This window comes from Sinocyclocheilus rhinocerous, unplaced genomic scaffold (genome assembly GCF_001515625.1).
Source record: "Sinocyclocheilus rhinocerous isolate Xijiao unplaced genomic scaffold, SAMN03320098_v1.1 scaffold289, whole genome shotgun sequence".
Lineage (NCBI taxonomy): Eukaryota > Metazoa > Chordata > Actinopteri > Cypriniformes > Cyprinidae > Sinocyclocheilus > Sinocyclocheilus rhinocerous.
The window spans coordinates 732,593-747,825 of record NW_015636845.1 but is presented as its reverse complement, the minus strand read 5'-3'; the positions used below and the strand labels follow the sequence as shown (position 1 = coordinate 747,825).

General features: G+C 36.6%; 2 protein-coding genes across 2 annotated transcripts; both read right to left on the bottom strand.

Moving 5' to 3' along the window:
- Nucleotides 1-1,163: 1,163 nt before the first annotated feature.
- Nucleotides 1,164-7,979, bottom strand: LOC107748135 (cell division cycle protein 16 homolog). The gene is made up of 18 exons (XM_016562803.1): nucleotides 7,676-7,979; nucleotides 7,166-7,220; nucleotides 6,928-7,025; nucleotides 6,645-6,683; nucleotides 6,164-6,322; nucleotides 5,796-5,955; nucleotides 5,543-5,637; nucleotides 5,110-5,243; nucleotides 4,925-5,004; nucleotides 4,786-4,835; nucleotides 4,621-4,694; nucleotides 4,133-4,258; nucleotides 3,872-4,024; nucleotides 3,718-3,781; nucleotides 3,324-3,385; nucleotides 2,026-2,161; nucleotides 1,849-1,939; nucleotides 1,164-1,765 (listed from the first exon to the last, which is right to left on the bottom strand). The coding sequence occupies exons 1-18, from the start codon at nucleotides 7,838-7,840 to the stop codon at nucleotides 1,521-1,523; spliced, it is 1,986 nt and encodes a 661-aa protein (XP_016418289.1). The 5' UTR covers nucleotides 7,841-7,979; the 3' UTR covers nucleotides 1,164-1,520.
- A 26-nt stretch (nucleotides 7,980-8,005) lies between these two features.
- On the bottom strand, nucleotides 8,006-10,685 carry LOC107748175 (DCN1-like protein 2). The gene is made up of 5 exons (XM_016562877.1): nucleotides 10,672-10,685; nucleotides 10,443-10,573; nucleotides 10,261-10,343; nucleotides 10,023-10,119; nucleotides 8,006-9,882 (listed from the first exon to the last, which is right to left on the bottom strand). Exons 1-5 carry the CDS (start codon nucleotides 10,683-10,685, stop codon nucleotides 9,803-9,805), a joined length of 405 nt encoding a protein of 134 aa, XP_016418363.1. The 3' UTR covers nucleotides 8,006-9,802.
- Between the last annotated feature and the right edge of the window lie 4,548 nt (nucleotides 10,686-15,233).

Sequence of the window (15,233 nt, the reverse complement as noted above, 5' to 3'; positions counted from 1 at the left end):
TATTATTTATAAGTATTTAGTAAAGTCACCTAATATAAAATGGGACCAAAATCCATTGCTCTACAAATACATCTATTCATCCATTTACTCATATCTATCTACATTATTTCCTCTATTTAGAGTATCACTATCCATAATTAAATGTGTTGTAGTGTGTCTTACCACTGAGAAATGTTTGCTTCCCGCTGGCCGTCTCAATGCAGAGCTGAGGTGAAGGCCTCTCTGGCGTGGAAACAGAGCTCTTTAAACTGGGCACAAATGTGGAACAGGTGTCCAGATCTCGACTCACACGCACCTGCGAGTAGGTGATGTTGGATTTGGATGGTGTGCAGCCCATGACTAATTCTGCTGCTCACAAGCCAGCTTCCATCTGGGGAGCATCCAGAGTGACACAGCCTGCACATTTCAGTGGCACCAAACAAAGACACTTCTGCTGTAGTTCAGGGGCCGATCTGAAAGACCCCATGACGTTCCTGATGCACAATTAGGGAGGTGTCAGATGCCCCCTTGAGAGGGGCTTTGAATACAGCAAAATAAATAAATCAGGAACACTTTAAAATAACTTTCAGTGGTAACATCAACATACGCTTTTGGTCAAACATTTGGAATAAAAGCAGTTATGCAGCTTCATATTTTTTTGGAACTTTGATACATTTATACAGCATTTATTTGAAATATTTTGTAACTTTATTAATGTCTCACTTTTTATACATTTAATGTGTCCCTAAAAAAATAACATTTTAAAATAGAAAATTACTTCAAATTGTAATATTTCACCACACTACTGTTTTTACTGTATTTTTTATCAAATAAATACAGCTTTAGTGAGCATAAGAGATTTCTTTCAAAAACCATGTTTAAAAAACTTTAATTATTCCAAACGTTTGACTGGCAGTGTACACTGTTATCACATAATTCATATTAATTATCATATTCTTGTATTTCACTAATGATCTGGTTAGACAAACTAACCAAGCTTTTATAAAGCGTTACAAAAACAAATTTCCCAAAATGAATAAAGTTGATAATAAAATCTGTGGGCTGGTTTTGGTGAAATGCACAGATTACCTTGCATTCTCAAGTTCAAACACAGATTTGAGATGACTGATAAAATCACTGATCAAAGTCGTTGCAAGTAACTTCCTTTGGTTGACTAATTTCAGGGTTTTCTAAACTAAATGCAAATGTCAGCAGATAAATGTTATCGCCTGATTGGCAATGTAAAAATCACATTTTGTTCAGCTTCATCCACAAAACAGGTGTTTTAATAGAGCACCAATGAGAACACACTAATCTGTGTAAAAATATGGATGCAGGGTTTATTGATTAAATCATTCGAACCCTTTTGCATTCACTTCTTTACATTTATTCATAGTAAAAAAATCCACAGGGGTCCAACACGGAGGACACGGCAGGGGTGGCGGATGGAGGGAGGGTGGGTTGGTTGTGTCCTCATTAGCGTCACATTCTATCATCATCTCACGCTCAAAGTTCCTCTTTGACCCATTAATAGGTCTCAATCACGTGCTGGTGTCAGACATGGATGTCTCCAGCATCATATCGCTCTCATGCATGTCACATTCTAAGAGGAAGCGCTGGAAAGCATCGGTTTGTTTGTCAGCATTGAAAGACTGTGTTTCCAGGCACACGTTCACCTCTTCTACGGGTTGTGCTCTGCTCTCATTGCCGTCGGCAGAAGTGTTGAGCATCTTCATCAGTGCAGGCGAGCTGAGGGTCTTTCTCACTTTGTCTTTAATATCAGTTCCTGCAAAACAAGACAACTTAATAGTTGCAAAGAAAATTTGTGAATCAGATGCTGCGTACAAAGCGCATGGATGGTTGTCTTACCAATGTAAGCATCCGAGTCGCTGATATACATCTCAATGCAGTGACCCAGCATGGTTACGGAAAATGTGTCATCTCGTTTAAGACCAAGTGCCTAACGAAGGAGTTTAAATGTTTGAAGTGAATCATAATTGATTAAAAAAAACAGACCAACAAATTATGATGGTTATATATTCTCACAGTGTGAAAGTAGTCGATGGCACTCTCAAAATCTCCCATGAGGCTGTGCACATAACCGATGGCTGAGTAAGTGGAGGCATTCTGTGGGATGAGGACCAAAGCTTGCCTGTGGTATTCGAGAGCCTGTTCATATTTCCTACACAAACAAGATGAAAGCAATCACTGACCTGATTTGTGTCTATTGCAACAGATCAACGTCTAGACAAGCTCGCTATAGAAGCAGTGGAAAATGGTAATCAAATGTCGACTTGAGAGTATAAACACTGCACATTATCATCGATTTTTCATGTTTAGTGTGGGTCTAGTTTGCCACTTTTAGTACTTTTAGTAGTATGTAGTAGATTTAGAATTCTGAACATTCTATCAATGTTGAAATTTCCAAACTTAAAAAATATCTTCAAGTGTGAATTGCGAGCCCTTTGATATCCAGTGGGTGGACATGCATAATTCATGAAACACTAGAGTGACAGAACAAAACAAGCACTGTATTAAAGTGGAGAAAACAAGACAAATCAGAGAAAGGATGCCATGTGACCATGCCCAGTTCATGCTCTTCATTAAAATACCACTCCTGATCATTTTAGAATACCACTCCTGATCATTTTAGAAGCAGACACTTGTTAGTCACAATTCCAGGTTAGTGCGTCACTATGGCCCAGATCCCATCTATTTTAAATGGGATATAATGAGGTATTTCAGCTGCAATATTTGCCAATATGTAGTGTAGTGTATGTACACTACCACTCAAAAGTTTGGGTTTTGTAAGATTTATGTGTAATGTTTTTGAAGTCTCTTACACTCAACAAGGCTGCATTAATTTCATTTTAAAAAAGCAATAAAAAAGTTAATATTGTGGAATATTATTATCCTGATTTTACATAATATTTTTAAATATAACTTATTCCTGTGATGGCAAAGCTGAATTTTCAGCAGCAGGTCTTCAGTGTCACATGATCCTTCAGAAATCATTCTAAAATGCTGATTTAGTGCTCAAGAAACATTTCTTCTTATCAATGTTGAAATATTTTTGTGGAAACTGATCATTTTTTCAGGATTCTTTGATGAATAGAAGGTTAAAAAAAGAACAGCATTTATTTCGAACAATCTTTTGTAAGATTATAAATGTCTTTACTATTACTGCTCAACTTTTTGCACCCTTGATCAACTAAATGCAGCTCATGAAAAGAATTTCTTTCTGTCAACCCCAAACATTTGAATGGCAGCGTAGGTTATGAAAAACGAAAGTAAATGTACTAAAAACTAAAATGTACTGTAAAATCAGGATTCTTTCAACTTACTTCAATTTTCGACAGACATGACCCAAATTGTTTAAGAGCGGCTCCCATTTGTCTACCGTCACCTAAAAAAAAAGAAATGATTCATTAAAAGAACGGAACACTTTACAAGGGTATGATTCCTACAATGTACCAAAAGTGATAAATACGGCCATTAAATATGCTATAGAGGACAGACATATTTTTTATTTTGACAACTGAATTTGAGTAACGATCAATACAAGGATCTGCTTGTCTATTGGAAATCTGTGTAAAAGAGGTATTTTCATTGTTTCATCAGTTGAACGATGCACCCAAGAACATAAAAGAGCATCATGACGTCTACTCTGACTAACGTCTGTTCTGACCAAAAACAAGCAGAAAAACAACTAGATGATAGAAGCGACAGGATGGTTACCTCATTTCCAATGGCCTTGATCTTATCCATAGCATCTAGAAACAACTTCTCGGCTGTTTTATAACTGCAACAAAGCAAAGCGTTCATCAGCAAAGCTTGTACAAAACCACTAACAACTGATGAATATAGTGTGAATGCTTTTGTAATCACTTACTCTCCATTTTGGAAGGCAACCACAGCTACCTCATGTATGACAAAGGGGTCCTCAGGCGCAATGCTGAGGGCCTGGCTAAAGAAACGTTCTGCCAGCTTGGGGTTGTTAGTGAGTCCATACTCCAAACCAATGTACAGCATGGGCAAGTGACATCTGCTCAAACAGGAAGTCAGAATGTTTTTTTTTTTGGCCTAAACTAGAGGCAAATATTTGTCTTGTCCTAATGAATTTAACTGTCACAAGCACTGCAGGTCTACAAACCCTTTCATGAGCTGGGCAGCAGTGAAGTACGCAGCCATGGCCTGATCGTGTTCGCTCTCCACAGCAAACGAGTGACCGTATGCTATCCATGCCGGTCCGTATGTGCGCTCCAGTGTGGTGGCTTTACTGTAGAAGGGGATTTCGATGTTAACCACGAGTTTCCTCAGCTACAAATCTACTGCTATCATTACGAAACCTTTTGCCAGATTTAGCACAGAAACATGTTTCACGAAAATGACCTCTATGGGAAATTGAGTTCTGCAGGGTCAGCACTAAAAAGTGGTTTTCCTTCTTAATATTTTAGAAAGTTTAAACAGCATTCATTTGAATTGTTAATTTTTTGTAACAATCTAAAAGTCTTTACTGTCACTTCAGGTCAAATTAATGCATCCTTGCTAAATAAAGTAACCATTTCTTTAAAAAAAAATCTTACTGACCACAAACATTTGAATGGAATTGTAAGTTTACATAATTAACTACAGTTGTACCTCAGATACCGCCTTGCGTGTTCGTTTTTATGCCCAACCATGAGGTAGTAACAACCAACAGCAAACCACGAAACCTTGAAAAGGTTCACAGAGAAAGAAATGATGAGAAAGCAATCACATAAAACTTAGCTGAAACTTGTGTTATGAAAGATAATCCTAACTCACTGGATTGCTGGGATACAAATCCACCAGTTTATGAGACAGGTAAAACAACTCTAAAGAGACAACGGATGATAAATGTTATGATTCCACATTAAAAGTCGACATTTAAATGAAAGCTGAAATCAATATTATAGTCTCATACCATTTGCTTTGCTCAGCTCAACAAGGGTTCCTATGTGCACTGGTAAACAGTTAGCATGAAACGGGTCTTTCACCATAACCCTAGATTTAAAAAAAATAAAATAAAATAAAAACATCAGAGGATTTCAAACTTTCCCTAAATGTCAAACCAAACATTAGAAACGGATGTCGGTTTTGCAGACTTACATTGACGTAAGAGAGTAGCACATTTTAAAGTCACAGTTGTAATAATGTCGCTCTGCGAGGGAGACGACAACATCCAAGTTGTCCTGGAGACCGTTGACTATTTCTGGGACGAACATCTCGCTAGGTTTGTTATACTGGAAAAGGAGAGTTGCTGATTAGCTCTTCAGTGAGCACTTCAAAACCATTGACTGAATAAACAGGTACTTCAAATTCTCATAGTAATTTGTGCACGTTCCTTTTTTAAACTGAAGAATAAACACAACAAAATCAGGAAAAATAATGAACAGCATCTGATCCACATGATGACGTGAATGTTCAATCAAAGCTTTTTCATATGTAAATCTTAGCAAACCATCTTTGGTACACAAATCTTTTACTTCTATTGTCCTAATTGAACCTTACTAAAGTTTCGATAGAAAAAAGGCCTTCTTACCTTCTTTAACTTATTTTCAAAAAGGAAATGCAGCAATTCCACTTCCTCTTCTGTACATTGTTGACTTAAGGGCAGAGAATCCAAGAAATCTTTCTCTACAACAAAATAACATTTTATGAATTTAAAAGCATTTATATACATACATAAATTTTTTTTTTGGTCCACTAATAATGTTAGTTAAGCTGTAAGCAACTTAATGTACAAAAACAGAGAATTTCAAAAACTGAATGAAAGTATGAAATGCTTCTCTCACCCTCTTGGGCGGTCAGCATGTGATGGGACGTCAAAAGGTCAAAGGCTTCAAAGCAGTAGACGTCCAGTTTCAAGGCCTCTTTGTAGCTAGACGTGGCTAGGGGTCTGTTGTCCATGGCATCATAGATCTTCCCCCGCAGGAGACAGATGGAACTATTGATCTGAGTGAAAAGGCCACAGGGAGTAAAAGATCCAGTCAAACTGTTTATTTCTAAAGACCAACTGGACTCATTCATTCAGGTATAGTGTAAATATCAAAAATAAAACATAATAAACACAATCAATGAACAAGAAAATGTTCCAGAAACCAGGGGAAAAAAACAATGCAGTTTTGATCCTAAAAAAAATAAATAAAAGAGTTAGGCTCACTGAGGCAGGAGACATTTCCCATTCCTTTACGGTTTCTCTTGACTTTACGGTTTCTCTTGAGCCATTATCCTCCTTTACATTCTTCTCCAATAATTTTTTACTGGCTGCTTCCTCCATGTCCAGTATGTCTAGAGCTTGTTGATATTCTTTGGCAGCATACTGCAGATTACAAAACAATTTAATAGTACAATCAATGATTATTTCCTTATATAGGTTTTCAGAAAAATTGGTCTGTCAGTCATAAAATTACACAAATGCTCCACCCATTTATTAAATATTTTGGCTAGTTTGATTACGTTTTCAGATACCAATACACTTATTTATTTACATTTACATAGTAAAAATCCATTTTACAAATCTTCCCACAAAAAAGGCAAAAAATATATATTGTATATATAATGCATTTATATGCAATATCACAATATTTTATTTTATATAATGCATAAAATAAAGCTTTCATGACATTAATGTAAATACTCACGTGACATCTTGCAGCTAGATACTGACAGGCTCCATACAACTGAGAAACAAAAACGAAGCTATAAATAACAAGCACTGTATACTAATTCATTAACTCCCTTGAACACGATGATTTCTTTACTTCATTCTACTGCACTAATGCACTTCCAACATTTCAGCATGGAAATACATTTGTGTCAATTAATTTATCGGGTTAGGTTTTTGAAGGACTGCAACTCAGAGACTTAAGAATATCTGTTACTACTGAAATGACTTTCATCAATCGATCAATCAATAGCTCTTACCTTGTCAAGTTTGCGAGATCTGAGCGCATGAGAAGCTCTGTGATACTGTGCTGTCAAATAAAGGCACTGTGCTAACCAATAAATGTCTTGAGGATCCTCTATAGGAGATTAAACAGTCTGGGATTAGTCCAGTATGCAATTAAGTGTCAAGTTAATTTAATTAACACACATAATATGAATTTTATCTACTGCTGTTTGACAGTATCCATACAGTGTTCAGGAGGATGAAGATACTTACCATGTGATAAGGATGCTACTTTGTCAGCCCAGAACAGAGCACTTTGATACTGTTGCTATAAAACAGATAATGCGATAATTGTAGAGAAAAACTTAATTTCATTTATATTGTCACTATGAAGATAAAACTTGATGTAGAAGATCATTTAGCCACATTGGTGCAGTCTGACGTGCACACGCCCTCATAGAGTTTATATTACCTATTTATTTCTGAGAATAAAATAGTCCAAAACAACATGATGCCATATCTATTAATAATCAATAATTATGTTATTTAAAAATAAATTAAGAAGCTTTTAAATCTGTTAGCATGAAAGTCAGCTGGCTAGCTTCAAAAATACACCCAGGTGTTCCGAGCTTAATGTACTAACTCTACCTTTTTCATTTTCTATAATATTCTGATTACGTAGTATCATATAAACAGCTTTATAAAATCAGAAATTAATAAAATCTTATTTGAGGTACAAATTAAAGCTACAGTCTTAATGCTAAATATACTGCCTCTTCTTACCTGATCAATGTAGTGTCTCACTCTTTTACGAAGCCTGTCAAGATTCATGGTGATTGTACTATTTGTCAAATACAAAAAACTGACATTCTTGTCAAATGCAATAGATTGAAAATGAGTTTTGTAAGACTGATCCTCTGTATGTAGATTGAAGCCCGCGGTTAGCATAAAACGTGTGTTACATTGATAACACTCCGTACAGAAACACGGATTTTGTGAAGTTCCGTCATTTTTTTAATTATCTGTATGGATTGGAAGTAACAACGAAAAATGCAACAAAAATGCAAATTTGAGTGAAAATACATTTTTTTTTACACACTTAGAATATTATAACATATATATGAACACACATAATAAAAATGCAGCCATACATAAACACACAACCTCTCAAACGTGAATTCTCTTTGGATTATAAACACATTGCCGGTCTCTTGTGGTACACAGTAAAATTGCATTGAAAGTTTCTTTCCGCCATTAAAGTAATAGTTCACCCAAAATAAAAATGGTCATCGTGTACTCACCTTCATGTTGTTCCTGATACTTTTTTTTTTGAGAATTGAGAATATCAGGCAGATGACAGCCTAACAACTCATGTTTCACAGAAGAAAGTCATACATAATCATACTAAAACTGTTTTAAATACATTAAATTAAGTGATATAATCAGCTATTTTACTGTGTTGGCCTGCTTCTGTTCACTAAAACAAAATATCAGCCCGTGAAATGGAACTTTCAGAAGAACTGAAGAATTACAAAAGCTTCAAAAGGTTATAATATTATTGGCAAAGGTTTAAGTCTCCCTATACACATTAAGTTCAGTTGAACAGAATGGATGAAAGAAACACTGGGCACAATCCAGGCCTAACTGAGCAAGAGAATAAAAGAGAGAAGATGTCATACAGGTGACCAAGAGGCCAGCTACACTACTGACCGCGATGCAGAGCATTTTGGCTGGCATCAATATTCTTAGCACTGCAGATTTGGCACTCTTCGACAAGAAGGAAACCACTTCTGAAAAAGATGAACATTACATCATGCCTGAATTTTGCTAGAAGCTTTTTTTATGTAAATAATTGTGGTCTCAGGACACTAAAATTAACCCAGTGTCCTGAATGTTTGGTGCAAACCAAATATAACTGCAGCCCTACCATCATGCTTCAGGGTTGCTTTTCAGTGATTTATGAAGGGAGATATTAATATTCTGTACTAATCATTTTGATTCAGAGGCATGTTCAATTTGTGATACTGATGGGAGAATGTTTCATAGTGAAAGCTTGCAAAGCCTCTTGTTGTCCAAGCATAGATGCCCTGTTAAAGAATAACAGGGTTGTTAGAGATTGAGAAGAACATAAAGGGCAATAATTTATTTCTTAACATAAATCTGCAAAAAAAAAAAAAGTAACACTGAACCGTGTTGTTACAAGTTCCGCAACAGGGCAGATGACATGTTTGACCTAAAATCACACAAGAACATGGTATGGAGGCATCTTGTTTTGACCACACCTTTCTTTCATATGTCTCATATTTCATATAATAAAACATTACTGAGAATACATTTCTCTCTGTACATACTGCTGCAGTAGATACAGTATTTTACAACTGTAACAATAGTGCTGGTGTTGTGAGCCGCATGCTCCCATGAACGTCTGGCTTAAAATGCGGACATGATCAGCATCACGTCCTGCATGAGATACACACCCAGACAGATGGGTACATAATCTAAAACGAAACTGGAGAGACTATTCCATAATTCAGACTGTGAGGAGTGGGTAGGCAATGAGGACTCGGCCCTATAGAGTGACACTGATTGCTATGGAGATGAGGTACTAGGTTCGAAGTTGTCCACCCAAAATCTCCAAGGGTTTCGGGCTAGAATTGAGTAGCCAGTGCAAATATAGCTGACCATGTGCATTTGATGGCTCTATAAGAAATCTTGAGTTTCGCACTCTTGTCCTTCCTGTGTGATGTGTGGAAGTCTGAGTCGTCTTTTCCATCCTGTTTTTCCTTTTGCAAAGCTTGTCGGTTTCAAGTGTTTCTCTTAGTTCTCTCTTATAATGCTTACAAGTCTTTATAAAAACTACAAAGTCAATGAGGCGACCAAGGCGTGAGTTCTCGCCCAGGGGCAGTGTTACTATACAGTTTTGCGTTTTGATCCCGTCACGATTGGCCGAGCGTATTCCACAAAGTCATCGATGAGAACAGGCCATGCTCCTAAAACAAAGCAAAACGTCACATTATTAAAATCCAACATACCCTATATGAGTAAATGCAGCCAATTTATGACTTAAAAGACCAATTGCTAAAAATTCAGTCAGATCAGAAAACTAAAAATTATTGATAATGCATGTCACCTTCTTCATCATAGTTTGACATGTCATCTGCAATCATGTTGCCGAAATCCAGGAGCAAGTTCCATGTGTCTTTGGGAATTGATCGCTTATGATGCTCCTGCACAAAATAAGGACAGAGACCAGAGAGCATCTAAATTAATTGCTAAAAGAAATTATTCCACTCTGTGGTTAAAACCCATTTTAATTTGTATTCAGAGCGAAACAGGATCAAAGGTCCAAAGCTGTAATGATGACTTACCAATAAAAATCTGTTCCAGAGGTCTAGGAACTTAAAACGTCCAACCAGAACCAGGTTCCAATATGCTACTGCCATCTCTAAATCTGAAATGGAAAAATACCATTAATACCGACAACTGTTTATTCAGTGTTAGAAACCAGAGTGAAAACTCACAGAAATGCAGAAAGAAAAGGTGCCCTTACCTAAACCTTTTTGTCCAGGATTCTTGGCAAAGTTGAAGGTGAACTGGTAGAAGTCTTTGAACTTTCCGCTGTCTTTCAGATCCTGCTCTAATCTGGGCAGAAGAGCTCGAAGCTTCTCCGGACTGTCACACCTGCAGATGAAATGAAACGTTTAGGCTCATCATTAATCTAATCACTGATTCTTCACACCATTCATACAAAACTCAAAGATGCTGTTAGCGATTCCAGCCTGACTTCTTCCATTTTTGCCAATTTTAACTATACAGCTTCTCTCAGCAAATCTAAAACGTGCAAAATAATTTCAGATACATCAAGCATTTCAGATTGGCTCATTTTTCTGTGGTGCTCAGAGCTGATGTGTGATTTCTCAAGACAACTTTTTTTCAGTGATTCTGTCAGGTAGTAGGCCATTTTGTGTGATATTCCCAAAGCACCTTTAAAGGGGTCATATGATGTTGCTAAAAAGAACATCATTTGGTGTAATGAAATGTGTTTATGCGGAGCACTTTTTAGCATGCATTAATACTCTCAGGCACAGGACAGCAGGCATAATACATATCCGAATTAGATTAAAACTCACCTTTATATCGATTGTAAAGCTGCTCCAGCTTTTTTCGGTCCACTGAGCTTTTCATGGATTCCTTGTGGTACAAATCTGGGTTCTGAAAGTAGTTGTCCGTGGCCACCTCTAGTTTCCAGTCATTTTGAGTGAGACAGTATACGGCGGTCTTCTCCCCGGCTTGAGTAAAGGACATGAACTGCCGTACCTTGTCCTTTTGGGAGGATTTTAGTTTATGCTGTGTGGACACAAAAGATATGCCCTCAGACATGAACTCAGACAGACGGAGGACTACACTCAGCAGTGTGTACAAACAGAAAGAGACACAAACGAACATACAGAGAGAGAAAATTGCACACATTCAGGCACAAGACTAAAGCTGACAACTGGAACAACCATAAACAAAGCGCTGACCAAACGTCCAGACCTATGTGGCAATTTAAAAGGACATTCTACCGGTTATAGCAAGTTCGACTGAAGCACGAAGCATGTGAGGACCTGTGACAGGCCACTTGCGCTTGGCATGTAATATGAGATGGCAAGCTCAGGGCAGCCAGTGCAAAACAACTGGGTTACCCTACAGTTATTTCCATCGATGCACAGTAAGCTGTTTTTACTCTAGTTCTTAAAACGAGTTCAAAAGAACCATTCTGACTGGGCCATCACAAGACACAGAACCAGAATACAATGTGCAAAAAGTTTGATAGCCCACTTAAGACATGTTTAGAGGGTATTACAATCTGGAAAATAACCAGGCTGCTATTGGGGGCTGGGTTGAAAGGGCAGGGCTAAAAGACTTACGTTTGACATTTCATAGCTGGGTATGGATGTAACCCTCCTGTTCTGCTGACATTATTGGCTGCCTGGTTGTTTGGGGTCCCAGAGGCCCCTATATTGTACGTGAAAAATCATTGTAAACATTTAAAAACATCAGTGATGTCATTGCATTTATCAATCAGGTTTTAAACTTGGGGTCTCAACGACACCACAACAGAAATAAGCTTTGTTTTTAAATGTAAAACTATTTAATCATAACATCGAGTTGAAAACTTTTTTATAATCAGATCTGTTGCATTTTGGAAAAGTCATGACGTTTAACCTGATTGTTCGATGTTAAGTAAGATTTTGGTGCGTTACAATAGGGCTTGGAGGGTCTCGAAAATCCAAAACAGAACATCAGGGTTAACAGCATGCATGCTTGGCTAAAGCACAGAATAATAATAATAATCCTCAAATGCATTATGCAGCACAGTGCATGATTCCAAGACAGATAGGCGGAAAGGTACATGCTGAACTCCCTAAATATCAACAACTGACCTTCCTGCCCATACAAAACATACACACAATTATGATCATTCTCGGTGCGACACGCGCAGACAACAACTCGTGCAAGACACTGAATATCTAAGTTTGCCAGAGCTTCTCCGTCGAACACGGAAGCAGAAACGTCAACAATATTTTTAATTTCTATGTCACCTACCATTTTATCACCCGCTGTTTGACCAAATTGATACCCAATGCTCCCATGTACAACTGCGCATGTGTGTAGGCATCAAGGGAATGCGCTAGACCACCAGCGAGGCTGCGCGTGGAAACGGTTACGTATTGGAAGTTGTAGTTCGTAAACGCGCTTTCTGTAGTTTAAAATCTCTCTCTCTACCAGAGATGAGTAGTAACAAATTAAAAGTAGTAAACTACATTTAACTACATTTTCTGTAGTTGTTCCTCTCTCTCGTACAAACTATCGTATGAATCCATTAATTCAGCTCAAATGAATAGAAAATCTGATTCATTTTAGAAAGTCGATTCGGTCAGACTGTTCATACCTGTTATGCATCTGTTCACAAAGGATTCATTGATTAATTTGAGATTCTGTCATATTTTTTATTAGAAATATTCAGTAGCGTATGAAAGCTAGTTTCTACCAGAGATGCTTTTGCCCCTCTAAATGGTAGTCTCGTTCATACTTTTTTAGTAAGTACTTTTTAAATAAAATTGTAAAAATGTATACCCTCAGGTTGTGGCACACGAGTGTTTTTGCTGTGAAATATTTAATGATTTTTATAAAGTAAACATAAAACTTACTTTACTGGACTAAAACATTTTAGGTTTATTATGAATGCATCGTTTTAGAAAAATCTCTTTCAAATGTAGCATGATACAGCAGGCTTTTGAGGAACATTTATTTGTACTTCTCTCAATCATCATTGTATTGCATTGAATATGTTTTATGTTGATTTTATGTTATCAATGGCATTGCATTATATGTTTTTGTACAGTGACGATTGATCGATTGAAACTCATCGATTTACACAAGCTCTGAATTTCATCTTACTTTTTGGCCATATTACTACTATTTGGCCCTCAGAATAAAATGTTAAAATTAAAATAAATTAAAATAGCCTAAATTAAAATAAAATAAAATAAGTTTTTTTCTTCCTCAAGTGTGAACTCCATATAATATATAGGTCATAAAAGCATTGGTTTTTTTTGCAAACAAAAGGCATTTGCAAACTATAATACATTCAGTACATACATACACACACACACACACACACAAAGGTGATTTAAGTGACTTTCAATTTGGTCTGAAAAATGGTCTGAAAAAGCGAAAATATCCAGTGAGCAGCAGTTCTGTGGGCGAAAATGCCAGAGGTCAGAGGATAATGACAAAAGTGGTTTCAGCAAAAGGTTGCCTGGTCTGATGGGTCTCAATTTCTGCCTGGACATTCAGGTGGTAGGGTCAGAATTTGGTGTAAACAACATGAAAGCATGAATCCATCCTGCACAATATCAATGGTTCAGTCTGCTGGTGCGGATGTAATAGGGTGGGGGATATTTTCTTGGCACACTTAGGCCCCTTAGTATCAATTGAGCATCGTTTAAATGCCACAGACTACCTGAGTATTGCTGCTGACCATGTCCATCTCTTTATGACCACAGTGTACTCATACTTCCAGTTTGTGACATGTTACAAAGCTCATCTCAAACTGGTTTCTTGAACATGACAATGAGTTCACTATACTCAAACGGCCTCTATAATCACCAGACCAAATCTGCAGCAACTGATGCTGTCATGTACTGTAAGTATAGACCAAAATCTCTGAGGAATATTTCCAACACCTTGTTGAATCTATGCTATGAAGAATTACAGCAGTTCTGAAGACAAAAGATGGTCCAACCCGGTACTAGCAAGGTGTACCTATAAAGTGGTTAAACAAAGTATCCTGGGGGATATTTATTTATTTATTTATTTATTATTATTATTAATGTTATGTTACTACTATCATCTCTCTGTACATATATTATAGCATATTTTATATATCGAAACATATTTTGAGCATGTTCAGCTGACCAGTGCTGAATGTTTAGTGTGAACAACACCGAATGGACTGATTTTAAAACATGTTTCACATATCTATAATAGCCTGCCTATAAAAGGTCTGTGCATCTTTCATGCATGATATAACTCAAGTTTCTGCTCAAAGTGTTTCTCTTGTAATAAATAAACACAGACACAGCATGTGTTGCAAGAGCAAGACCTTCTCTGATTTATGTCATGTGTGGTTATTTGTAAACACAAGCAGTGTTTACAGTCAGGCACATGAACTTTTTCAATAAAGGGTGTTGTAATAAATGTTGAATTGTTTAATTTGTCTCTTTTATTGATGCATTTAGATTTTTTTCTGTATATATTTGTTTCTGAATAATGTTCTTGTTTAATTACTATACCTAATCATATTTATGTTATATTCTATTTTCCAAAAGGTGAAACATCCATCTTCATAGATGTACAGTATTTAACCCAGATAACTTCTTCAAATATGTCCACCCAGAGATGTGAAAATGATAGGGACACGATAATGGTTACACCCTTTTTTTAACTACTCTTTAGTTATCTGCATAAAACATACCGTACAGTGTGTTCTGTAAGGGGCAGCATGAATACAGATAAAAAAGTTCCAGAGCCTGACACCAAACATCAACCTAATGACATAGTTTAATTACAGAAATTTTCATTTATTAGTTAGATGATTCATACTTTCTAAATCTTGACCTTTGTTTGCTTCCAAACGTGCATTTTAGAATAACTCTAATAATTAAGGTGTAAAGTATTTGAAGAATAATACTTCACTACTTAAGTATTATTTTGGAGAATTTGTAACTAAGACCGTTAAAACAGAATGCTTGCATGTTTACATTTACATTTACAAAAAAAAAAAAAAAAAATT

What these genes read in the sequence shown, in the direction of transcription:
- LOC107748135 (XM_016562803.1), bottom strand. Translation starts at nt 7,840, where the DNA reads ATGCTAACCGCGGGCTTCAATCTACATACAGAGGATCAGTCTTACAAA. An exon ending in GATCTCGCAAACTTGACAAG is followed by an intron (nt 6,684 to 6,927) that starts GTAAGAGCTATT and finishes TTTGTTTCTCAG; the next exon opens with TTGTATGGAGCCTGTCAGTA. An exon ending in ATTTGTATCCCAGCAATCCA is followed by an intron (nt 4,695 to 4,785) that starts GTGAGTTAGGAT and finishes AACCTTTTCAAG; the next exon opens with GTTTCGTGGTTTGCTGTTGG.
- LOC107748175 (XM_016562877.1), bottom strand. An exon ending in TCCTGGACAAAAAGGTTTAG is followed by an intron (nt 10,344 to 10,442) that starts GTAAGGGCACCT and finishes TTTCCATTTCAG; the next exon opens with ATTTAGAGATGGCAGTAGCA. An exon ending in TCTGGAACAGATTTTTATTG is followed by an intron (nt 10,120 to 10,260) that starts GTAAGTCATCAT and finishes TATTTTGTGCAG; the next exon opens with GAGCATCATAAGCGATCAAT.